This window comes from Syzygium oleosum, unplaced genomic scaffold, assembly GCF_021117445.2.
Source record: "Syzygium oleosum isolate NSW1041296 unplaced genomic scaffold, Sole_v2.1 Sole_v2.01, whole genome shotgun sequence".
NCBI lineage: Eukaryota > Viridiplantae > Streptophyta > Magnoliopsida > Myrtales > Myrtaceae > Syzygium > Syzygium oleosum.
In genome coordinates, this window is record NW_026607485.1 from 2,250,540 (window position 1) to 2,263,018 (window position 12,479).

The 12,479-nt window shown below is 40.6% G+C and overlaps 1 protein-coding gene across 1 annotated transcript; it reads left to right on the forward strand.

The window, feature by feature from the left end:
- The first annotated feature begins 822 nt into the window (after window positions 1-822).
- Window positions 823-10,554, forward strand: LOC115668216 (uncharacterized). Its single transcript, XM_056318640.1, has 4 exons — window positions 823-1,314; window positions 2,317-2,481; window positions 8,393-9,040; window positions 10,070-10,554. Exons 1-4 carry the CDS (start codon window positions 949-951, stop codon window positions 10,235-10,237), a joined length of 1,347 nt encoding a protein of 448 aa, XP_056174615.1. The 5' UTR covers window positions 823-948; the 3' UTR covers window positions 10,238-10,554.
- Window positions 10,555-12,479: the final 1,925 nt, after the last annotated feature.

Sequence of the window (12,479 nt, forward strand, 5' to 3'; positions counted from 1 at the left end):
CTTGCTTGATTCTAGCGAGTCGAGCCAAGCCATCGAGGCAAGCCAAGCCAAGCTGAGGAGCTCAAGCTCGAGGCTCGCTAGATCAACGAGGCTCGAGCTCGCTTGAGGCTAAGGCTGACGAACTTGAGGCTTGAGCCTCGCCTAAGGCCATGGCCTGCTTGTGGCCATCGTCATGGCCGGCATCCAGCCGAAGAAGTAGGGAAAAGAAAAAATGAAAAAGAGAAAAACAAAATGAAAAAAACAAAAAAATTGCAATTTCGATTTTTTTTATAAAAATGTTTTTATAAGGCTAAAGAGGGAAATGGGTTGGAAATAGGTTCTAAACTCAATCCATTTAGACTCATTTTCATAGGTCCACCGAACACTAACAAATGGCATAGAGCAGTAATAGAGTCCGAAATCTTGAAACCGAAACGGAGCCGAAAACTCACCATCATAGCTCGCAAAGACTGGTCCTAAGCAAGACCTAAAAATGCTCAAGAAGGATAAGAGGAGCGAACACCTCAGTGGAGGGGGAAGTTTATGATTTCTCATTTCTACTGAAGTGAATCCTCTCAAACTCCTCCGTATTCACTCTCTCCATGTAAGAAAAAGATTTAGAGGGAGCTTGGAGGCTTCTGGGTGGTGAAGGTAGACACCACGTCGGTTTCGACTGGCTATCACTGGATAGGTGGATATAATAGCCTCTCGCCCCTGAGATTGAGATGACAGAGGGGAGTTTCGGCTCCAGCGGCATCGTCGCTAACGCGACTTAACCTGCAAGGAAGCATCGTTCCCCTGGTTAAGTCGCGCGTGTCGGCTTTGTCCAACCAAAAAAACCGAAAAAAAACAGAGGCAGTCGGCTTAAATTCGGCATCTTCTTTCGGCTCAACCGTCGTTTCTCCAAAGTTAAATAACGAAAGCCCCTCAATTCATTCCTGCTCGGACCAAATCCATCCGTGCGCCGACATGGCCACCGCCGCGTTCGCACCCCAGCACCTCCGATCCTCCTCCTCCCTCCTCCTCCTCCTCCTCCTCGCCACCGCGCCTCCGCCGGCCCACTCCCTCTCCTACTTCCAGTACAAGACCCTCCTCTCCCTCGCCCACTCCCTCGCCACCCGCGTCGCCACCCTCCGCGCCTCCCGCGGCGACCTCGCCGGAGCCGACCGCGCCAGGGCCGTGGGGGAGCTGGGCGAGCTGCTGGGCCTGGTGGGGGAGTTCGCGAGGGCGGAGTCGGAGGCGGAGAGGGCGAGGTGGATCGGGGGGAATTACGGGAATGCCATGCGGGTCTCGAAGTCGGTCTTCGCGAGGCTTCTCAGAGTGTTCAGCAAATCGGTACGGTGTCATTTCTTCCCTTGTTCAATTTTTTCTGGTCAAATTCATAGCAGATGATTGTTGTTAATGGTAGTAGAGACATTATGCGATTACATTTCATTCAGAATCATGATCAGTAGAAATGGGTAATTTGTTTAGCAAGATCCCAAAGGGTTGAAGAAGATAAGAAGTCTGTACGAGGTCTGATCAAGTTTCATACATTTTTTACTATGTTTGGAAAGATTTTGAGGCGGGTGAGGAAAATGAAGGTGATGAAAAGGAATGCTTAGGATCTTCTTTCAACAGGAGGTACAATCTTCAGGACTAGAGATTGCCCATGGACTGAATGATTTATCTACTCTAGAGAGAGAGAGAGAGAGAGAGCCATTAGTAATGTACATAGAGAGCCGACTTGAAGTGTCACTTTCCAAGGCGACTCACCATGCAATTAACATTCCAAATGCCAAAACTATTGACACCCAGAAGTTGAATTACTTACTGTACCAGAAATGAGACACATAGGGAGTCGCCCATCCTTGACTCTGCTTAGCTGAAGCATCTTCTTCTCAACTTCCCGGTTTAATACCGGGGCAATATGACTCGGTTTGGAAGGAATAAGATGAAGATCAGGCATCTTGTCTTTGCTTCTAACTTTGTCGAAGATAGAAATGATTTTCTCGATGAAATACATTTTTTTTTAACACTGAACATGAATTTAACTGAATATTTTTGAGATATTAAAACGAACATATTAGCTTCTATACCAGTTGATTGTTAAACTAACTTGAAATATAAAAAAATTAAACAGAAAGGAATATTATCGGTTGAATAGAACAAAGATCTCTGTGCATTTGACCAAGTTGGTCAAGAGAAACAGAGACCAGATGTGCTAGGCCAAACTGGTGAAAAAAGAAGAGGCTAAAAGCATTACGTCAACAGAAGTTCAAATACATGTGTGAGTGAAGGATATAATGCAAATTTGTTCCTTTCTTATCCCGACGATGATCTTTGGGATCTTTACAGGGTCCACTGCAGGAGTTGGTAGAGAGCATGCAAAAGGAAGTGGTGGATGGTGATTTCCTGAGGGATTGTCTGGAATTGGGAAGTAATGACTTGAAAGGACTGATCCAAATTTTGAAGGATCTTACCTCTCAATATTACTCGTCACCTGATCATGGCCATGATCTCTAGAGCATCACCCAGGACATGTATTTGGAACCAATTTTGCACTGAAGGTCCCTGGGTAAGCACTATGTTTATGTACCACATTACAGAAGGAGTTGAACATTTCGAAATCATTTCTGTAGAATTTTGGCGGGAGTTGAGGAGGTAAACATAGAGAAGTAGAGAACTCTGATTGCTAGGTGTCATCTGAGTCATGTTGTTATTGTTTGGAGTTTCTTCAGTATCTTTTCTGTGGTGGAGAGCTGTAAATAGTTCTCAATTGTAAAGATGTAATTCCTTTGTCTTTAATTGGATAATTTTCACTTTCTATGGTGTTGAACTAATGACATGAAATTGAACAGTTATGATCACCTCAACGTGACAATAGGACCAAATTTTTTTTTTATTTGTAGTTATGTTGGAGGGTTGTGTCTGTTGAGGTCATTCCTTTACTTGAACTATTTCTGTAATGATGAACTGAACACATCATAATGATTTATAGTAAACTGAACACATTGAACTCAAGAACTCGGTTATCTTGGATGAATCTTTACTATCAATTGGTATAACTTATGAGATCTTATGTTGATGAACTTTTACCCCAAAGTTCCGAACTATAACCCTTCTTTTAAGACCTTTTGTTAAGATTGACATGATAAATTTGGAAGGTAATTATAGTAATTTAGCTTAACAGAGACTTTCTCTTTAAATAACTGTCTAATGTAGCCACAACCAAAGTGGACATGGAGATAACCCCTCTTCTCCCTCTTAAACACCTGGTTCGTTCCCAATTCATGGATGTACCTTTTTCTTCCATCCCTCAACCTAATTTTCTAAACTTAAGTTTTCTCCTCTGTCTCTACCCTGTTTTCTTAGTGCGAGAGAATCTTATTGAGCAAAGACAAGTGGTAGTATTGTTTCTATTAAGGAATGAAATAACTAGAATCGGTGGCAAGAACAATAACTGAAGGAAGAGGATGATTTGCTTTTTTCGTTTTTTGTTGCTTGCAAGATTGTTGTTTAAGTTATACTTTTAAGGAATGGAATGCCTATAAAATTCATCAGCAAATGTATAGCAAGGTGTAAATTTTAGGACTTAAGTTTCTGACGACATTCTTCCGTTGTAGTGATTATATAGAAGTCAGATTACTTCTCTCAAAAGATAATTATGTTGTTTCTTTGCTTTTTCTCTGATGCAAGTACAAAAGTTTGGAATGCTAGTATCGTCTGAAAGCTATCGAAGAAGCTGCACTCATTCTGTCTCTGGCCTGTGTGATTCTGCCTGGACTTGTGGTTTTGGTGTGCTTTCGTTTATGTCAGTTTGTTTGGAAGCGGCTGGTGTAAACATATGTGCTAGAACTTTTATTAATTTTCTCTCGTCAGATGGGTATTATAGCGTCCTGAAGTTGTATTGCCAGATTAAAAATTGAGAAGAATCGCGTTGCAATTCAGGCTGCTGTGAAAGTTGAATACAACCTCACTAAAAGAAAAGATTGCTGTTAAAACCCTACTAATGGCTCTACGATCAAACATTTTTTATGACAGTTCAAGTATTTGTATGTGTCTTTGGATTTGCTTGGAGTCAATTTTTCGGGTTGACGATCCTTTGCATTGAAAAGGACATTCTTCTGAAGCAGGTCATTTGATTACTCATTCATCTAAGTGTGGGATCCAGGATAGTCTAGGAATTCTTCAATGGTGTTTCAGTTGCTGCCAGGACAGGTATTATGCTTTCATGATTTTCCAACCAATGATGGGCGTCTAAGTCAGCAAGTACCATCTACAGATTTTGATCTAGTTTTGTCTGACCTGGTAATTGGTATTCCTAATAAAGGGTCTAAGGCATTCAGAATGACGTGAATAGATTGGAGATGCTTTTCAGGAGATAACCTCTCGCCACAACGAGTTACCTGAGGACATTGTCTTTCAGGTCAAGAAATCTTGCAGCGAGACATGTGGTTCCGTTCCAAAAGCCAGGATTTGTGTTTTCAAATCAAAAGTGACTCGGACATTGTTTTTTCTTCATGCGAGCATGTTGTTTTTCTAGGTTGTCAATCCGTGTTTGTGATTCATATTCTTGTTGTGTCGATTTAAACAGCATGCTGTGAAACAGATTTCTTGAAACGCGTCATGTTCAGAATTGTTTCCAAAGTCCAAACCCGGATACAATCCGTTGTCCGAACATGATCTGCACAACCAATTCAGTTTACTGATCGGACCTCCGTCACCCATCTACTCCAATGGGAAAATTATATAGAAAGTCATAAACTTATTGCGCTTTTTATAATTTCTTTGCCACTTCCCTCCCTCTCCCTCTTGATCAGAAACAGTTTTTGTCACTGGAGTCACTGTAGGTGGTAATGGTGATTAGTGTGCGAAGATGGAAGTAGAAGATGGAAGAGATGAGTTGAGTGGATTAATATCAAAAGGGAGGAATAAGTGTCGACGTCTTGTGAAGGAGACAAGTAATGCCAAACGAGGCAGATGATCCTCGCCTATAATATTGTCAATAATAAGTAAGAAGAACCTAACTTTAATCAACCTGTTCTAGACATTTTGAACTTTCAATTTAATCCTAGACAAATTTAAGTCAAAAAATTTCAAGCCCAAGCAAAATACGCGCATGTTCAAGAATGTCTCTATACGTTCTGCCTCCTTCGTGCGGCTTGAATACACGCGTGTCTGTACGTCTTCCTTTGTGCGGCTTTGGTCTTCGCTGAAGGAAAGAAACCCTCAATTTCTTTTCCTTTTATATGCGCCAAAACCCTTGCTTTTGCTTTCCCTTTTATCTGACTTCCGTGGCCCTACACGTTTCTTTTGTCCGTCCAAGAAGGGAAGTCCTTCACCGGTAAGGAGTCAACAAATTGACCTGAGCCCACCGAAGCAGATATAATAAAATAAAGAGTGCTCCTGTTTTGTCTTTTAGTGGCCTTCTTTATTTCCCTATTTGTGCTGCAACGAACCCCCTGTTCGAAATAAGCTAAATAGGAAAGTGAATTTGATACGCGGGCTCAAACTCGAGATATAAATTCAATAATAAGGACGGACAAGTTTGACCGATAGTGTTAATTTGTTTTCATGTGTGCTTAATTTTTACTGGTGTCTTTCATAGACAAGAAATTATGGATGGTGTTTCATGTCTTGACCCACACTTTCTTACGTTGATGCTTTACTTGTAATTAGACTAACAAAGCACATGACAAATTTAACAGAGGAGTGAGAGCAGTGCGAGAAATTTGTCTTAAGACTGATTTGGAACGGTTGTGCCTTGGAACACTTTAGTACACTGGTATGACTAATGTTAATTAAAAAGGTTCTCACCGTGAAACCCCTTGGGGTCATTTGCGCTTACTTTAGGCACATTATCGCGTTCCTCATGTAAGTTTCTTTTGGAAATTGACAAAAAAGGAAGTTCCATTCTTGTTTGGTTTTTACTGATGTCCTTACTGTTGACACATAAATACAATTTAAGATTTAAAAACTATGCAATATCTATTTGTAATCGTATGTGTCATTGTTTATCTACTTTGCACTGTATAATTATGATGTTTCTCATTATATTAAAATTCGGGAACGATATTGAACATTTATCAATAATTCAAGTACCACCTTGAATAAATTAGAACTTTAGGGATAACATTGCACATTAGGCTAAAATTGAAAGACCACATTACACAAATTAAAAGTTAAAAAATGGCATTACATATTGGACCAAAGTTCGATGATCATTAGTGCTATTATCCCTATACTAAAAGAGCAATGATACTACTTTCGATGAATTGGACTGAGTTAGGAGATCGAACATTAGACCTGTTAAATGAGTAGGTTGGGTCGGGTCATAAATAGTCCAACACAAATTGATTAATTTATTCGTAATGTAAATTTCTTGACTCATTTGTGATCCATATTGTTAAAATACTTATATATTTAACCCAATTTAGGAAAATTTGTCTCTTATGATTTAAAAAAAATTATATTGTTAAAAAAACTTCTATGCAATACAAATCTAGTGGACAATTTTTATAATTTTTTTTAAATTGACGTTCCATATGTTTCGCGAAAAATGTGACATTTCTAGAAAATGTATTCTAGGAAATCATTTTTCAAGAAAATAACAATATTTTCCGGTGTTTGGCTAAAACTTGTAATTGAATTAGAAAATATTCTCCGTCATTTGGCATGAGAAATATGATTTGATTTTCCTCCGTGCAATCACTTTAATATTTTTTTATTTTTTATTTTATTTTAAAAAAAATTGAATTTTTAATTATTTTTTTTTCTTTTTTCTTTTTTTTTTTCTTTCTTCTTTGGCCAGTCACCAGCCACAGCGATGGTCGGCGATCCGCGAAGCTCGAGCTCACTGGCTAGGCTCAGCGAGGCTTGAGCTTGCCAGATTCCAGCGAGTCGAGCCTCGCCACTGAGGCAAGCCGAGCCAAGCTGGGGAACTCAAGCTTGAGGAGCTCACTCGAGGCTGAGGTTGACGAACTCGAGGCTCGCCAGATCGACGAGGCTTGAGCCTCGCCTAAGGCCTCGGCCTGCTTGTGGCCATTGTCGTGGCCGGCAACCGGCCGAAGAAGAAGGGAAAAGAAAAAATGAAAAAGAGAAAAAGAAAAAGAAAAAACAAAAAAATTGCAATTTCGATTTTTTTTGTAAAAATGTTTTTATAAGGCTAAAGAGGGAAATTGGTTGGAAATAGATTCTAAACTCAATCCATTTAGACTCATTTTCACAGGTCCACCGAGCACTAACAAATGGCATAGAGCAGTAATAGAGTCCGAAATCTTGAAATTGAAACGGAGCCGAAAACTCCCCATCATAGCTCGTGAAGACTGGTTCTGAGCAGGACCTAAAAAGGCTCAAGAAGGATAATGGGAGGGAACACCTCAGTGGAGGAGGGAAGTCTCAAACTCTTTTGTATTTCCTTTTTTCAAGGAAGAAAAAAATTTGGAGGGAGCTTGGGGGTTTCTGGGTGATGAAGGTAGACAACACGTCGATTTCAGCTAGCTATCGTTGGGTAGACGGGTATAATAGCTTCTCGCGTCTGGTGTTGTCGCTAACGCGACTTAACCCGCAAGGCAGCATCATTCCCCTAGTTATGTCGTGTTGTAAACTTGAATGGCTTGAATCAAGAAGAATCAAGTCGACTTTGAGGCGTGATATCACTTTCCTTAAGGATTTATTTGCCCCACAATGTTGCTAATGGTCACGGCAAAAATCCTCCAGGATACAACAAAGTCTCAAAATGAGAATACTAGATAGCAATTCTAGTATTTCTCAGGATCTCTAGGAAACAAATTGAAAATGATGGCGTAGTTTTTCGAAAGAAGACTTGAAAAATTGATTGATTTTTCCTTCTGCCAAAATTGACATATATAGAAATCGGTCTTCATAGGCAACTCTTCACGAAAGGTTGCAAAGCTAACAAAGATATTCCGGAAGAAGTTACAAACTTAACAAATGCAACCCTTCGGAAAAGGTTGAAAACTGAACAAGTATAATCTCCAAAAGTTGTCTTGAAAAGACAAATGTAAAATTCGAAATAAAATAAAATAAAATATATATATAAATAAAATTCGGAATTTTCATAATTTCGAAAATTATTTAATAAACAAAAAACAACCTTTCAACTAATAAAGATTAAGGAGATAACCTTACGAAATAAAATAAAAAATAAAGGGATTAGAGCTAATTAGGACCCAGCGTAAGCGCTGCAAAGTGCTAAGTGCGCCTAATAATCGCGCCAAAATCGCGCAATTATTCGCACCACGCTGTACGCTGGTATTGACTATGGACTATACACCGCATTGTCTTCACTCTAAGGAGTAAGAAGACACTCACGATTATAAAATGGACCCATTTACCCAAAACTTTCCTACATGGGACAAAAGAAAAAATATTATTTTGTTTGTTTTACAAACAAACATCCAACATGTCGCGTGTGGGCTTGTCCAACCGAAAAAACAAAGGCCGTCGGCTTAAATTCGGCATCTTCTTTCGGCTCAACCGTCGTTTCTCCAAAGTTAAAATAACGAAAGCCCCTCAATTCATCTCTGCTCGGACCAAATCCCATCCGTGCGCCGACATGGCCACCGCCGCGTTCGCACCCCAGCACCTCCGATCCTCCTCCTCGCTCCTCCTCCTCCTCCTCCTCGCCGCCGCGCCTCCGCCGGCCCACTCCCTCTCCTACTTCCAGTACAAGACCCTCCTCTCCCTCGCCCACTCCCTCGCCACCCGCGTCGCCACCCTCCGCGCCTCCCGCGGCGACCTCGCCGGAGCGGACCGCGCCAGGGCCGTCGCCGAGAGGCTGCGGCCGGGCCGGTGGCCGGGGGTCGGGCTCTGGCGATCGGCGTGGTCGGTGGGGTGGGACTACGCGCGCAACTACGCGTGGGGCTGGAGGGACCTCGAGCGCCGGGAGATGTACGGCGCCGTGTCGGAGCTGGGCGAGCTGCTGGGCCTGGTGGGGGAGTTCGCGAGGGCGGAGTCGGAGGCGGAGAGGGCGAGGTGGATCGGGGGGAATTACGGGAATGCCATGCGGGTCTCGAAGTCGGTCTTCGCGAGGCTTCTCAGAGTGTTCAGCAAATCGGTACGGTGTCATTTCTTCCCTTGTTCAATTTTTTCTGGTCAAATTCATAGCAGATGATTGTTGTTAATGGTAGTAGAGACATTATGCGATTACATTTCATTCAGAATCATGATCAGTAGAAATGGGTAATTTGTTTAGCAAGATCCCAAAGGGTTGAAGAAGATAAGAAGTCTGTACGAGGTCTGATCAAGTTTCATACATTTTTTACTATGTTTGGAAAGATTTTGAGGCGGGTGAGGAAAATGAAGGTGATGAAAAGGAATGCTTAGGATCTTCTTTCAACGGGAGGTACAATCTTCAGGACTAGAGATTGCCCATGGACTGAATGATTTATCTACTCTAGAGAGAGAGAGAGAGAGAGAGAGAGAGAGCGAGAGAGACAGAGAGAGAGCCATTAGTAATGTACATAGAGAGCCGACTTGAAGTCACTTTCCAAGGCGACTCACCATGCAATTAACATTCCAAATGCCAAAACTATTGACACCCAGAAGTTGAATTACTTACTGTACCAGAAATGAGACACATAGGGAGTCGCCCATCCTTGACTCTGCTTAGCTGAAGCATCTTCTTCTCAACTTCCCGGTTTAATACTAGGGCAATATGACTCGGTTTGGAAGGAATAAGATGAAGATCAGGCATCTTGTCTTTGCTTCTAACTTTGTCGAAGATAGAAATGATTTTCTCGATGAAATACATTTTTTTTTAACACTGAACATGAATTTAACTGAATATTTTTGAGATATTAAAACGAACATATTAGCTTCTATACCAGTTGATTGTTAAACTAACTCGAAATATAAAAAAATTAAACAGAAAGGAATATTATCGGTTGAATAGAACAAAGACCTCTGTGCATTTGACCAAGTTGGTCAAGAGAAACAGAGACCAGATGTGCTAGGCCAAACTGTTGAAAAAAGAAGAGGCTAAAAGCATTACGTCAACAGAAGTTCAAATACATGTGTGAGTGAAGGATATAATGCAAATTTGTTCCTTTCTTATCCCCGATGATGATCTTTGGGATCTTTACAGGGTCCACTGCGGGAGTTGGTAGAGAGCATGCAAAAGGAAGTGGTGGATGGTGATTTCCTGAGGGATTGTCTGGAATTGGGAAGTAATGACTTGAAAGGACTGATCCAAATTTTGAAGGATCTTACCTCTCAATATTACTCGTCACCTGATCATGGCCATGATCTCTAGAGCATCACCCAGGACATGTATTTGGAACCAATTTTGCACTGAAGGTCCCTGGGTAAGCACTATGTTTATGTACCACATTACAGAAGGAGTTGAACATTTCGAAATCATTTCTGCAGAATTTTGGCGGGAGTTGAGGAGGTGAACATAGAGAAGTAGAGAACTCTGATTGCTAGGTGTCATCTGAGTCATGTTGTTATTGTTTGGAGTTTCTTCAGCATCTTTTCTGTGGTGGAGAGCTGTAAATAGTTCTCAGCTGTAAAGATGTAATTCCTTTGTCTTTAATCGGATAATTTTCACTTTCTATGGTGTTGAACTAATGACATGAAATTGAACAGTTATGATCACCTCAACGTGACAATAGGACCAAATTTTTTTTTTATTTGTAGTTATATTGGAGGGTTGTGTCTGTTGAGGTCATTCCTTTACTTGAACTATTTCTGTAATGATGAACTGAACACATCATAATGATTTATAGTAAACTGAACACATTGAACTCAAGAACTCGGTTATCTTGGGTGAATCTTTACTATCAATTGGTGTAACTTATGAGATCTTATGTTGATGAACTTTTACCCCAAAGTTCCGAACTATACCCTTCTTTTAAGACCTTTTGTTAAGATTGACATGATAAATTTGGAAGGTAATTATAGTAATTTAGCTGAACAGAGACTTTCTCTTTAAATAACTGTCTAATGTAGCCACAACCAAAGTGGACATGGAGATAAACCCCTCTTCTCCCTCTTAAACACCTGGTTCTTTCCCAATTCATGGATGTACCTTTTTCTTCCATCCCTCAACCTAATTTTCTAAACTTAAGTTTTCTCCTCTGTCTCTACCCTGTTTTCTTAGTGCGAGAGAATCTTATTGAGCAAAGACAAGTGGTAGTATTGTTTCTATTAAGGAATGAAATAACCAGAATCGGTGGCAAGAACAATAACTGAAGGAAGAGGATGATTTGCTTTTTTCGTTTTTTGTTGCTTGCAAGATTGTTGTTTAAGTTATACTTTTAAGGAATGGAATGCCTATAAAATTCATCAGCAAATGTATAGCAAGGTGTAAATTTTAGGACTTAAGTTTCTGACGACATTCTTCCGTTGTAGTGATTATATAGAAGTCAGATTACTTCTCTCAAAAGATAATTATGTTGTTTCTTTGCTTTTTCTCTGATGCGAGTACAAAAGCTTGGAATGCTAGTATCGTCTAAAAGCTATCGAAGAAGCTGCACTCATTCTGTCTCTGGCCTGTGTGATTCTGCCTGGACTTGTGGTTTTGGTGTGCTTTCGTTTATGTCAGTTTGTTTGGAAGCGGCTGGTGTAAACATATGTGCTAGAACTTTTATTAATTTTCTCTCGTCAGATGGGTATTATAGCGTCCTGAAGTTGTATTGCCAGATTAAAAATTGGAGAAGAATCGACGTTGCAATTCAGGCTGCACTGTGAAAAGTTGAATACAACCTCACTAAAATTTCGGATTGCTTCGATGACATGCATAACTATGATGAAAGGAAAACGTGAGGGTGATGGCCGTTGCTGGGCTGAAGAGAAAAGATTGCTGTTAAAACCCTACTAATGGCTCTACGATCAAACATTTTTTATGACAGTTCAAGTATTTGTATGTGCCTTTGGATTTGCTTGGAGTGAATTTTTCGGGTTGACGATCCTTTGCATTGAAAAGGACATTCTTCTGAAGCAGGTCATTTGATTACTCATTCATCTAAGTGTGGGATCCTGGATAGTCTAGGAATTCTTCAATGGTGTTTCAGTTGCTGCCAGGACAGGTATTATGCTTTCATGATTTTCCAACCAATGATGGGCGTCTAAGTCAGCAAGTACCATCTACAGATTTTGATCTAGTTTTGTCTGACCTGGTAATTGGTATTCCTAATAAAGGGTCTAAGGCATTCAGAATGGCATGAATAGATTGGAGATGCTTTTCAGGAGATAACCTCTCGCCACAACGAGTTACCTGAGGACATTGTCTTTCAGGTCAAGAAATCTTGCAGCGAGAGACATGTGGTTCCGTTCCAAAAGCCAGGATTTGTGTTTTCAAATCAAAAGTGACTCGGACATTGTTTTTTCTTCACGCGAGCATGTTGTTTTTCTAGGTTGTCAATTCGTGTTTGTGATTCATATTCTTGTTGTGTCGATTTAAACAGCATGCTGTGAAACAGATTACTTGAAACGCGTCATGTTCAGAATTGTTTCCAAAGTCCAAACCCGGATACAATCCGTTGCTCGGACAT

Coding starts and splice junctions, on each gene's coding strand:
- LOC115668216 (XM_056318640.1), top strand. CDS start 949: ATGGCCACCGCCGCGTTCGCACCCCAGCACCTCCGATCCTCCTCCTCC. Junction 1,315..2,316: donor TCAGAGTGTTCAGCAAATCG/GTACGGTGTCAT, acceptor GGATCTTTACAG/GGTCCACTGCAGGAGTTGGT. Junction 9,041..10,069: donor TCAGAGTGTTCAGCAAATCG/GTACGGTGTCAT, acceptor GGATCTTTACAG/GGTCCACTGCGGGAGTTGGT.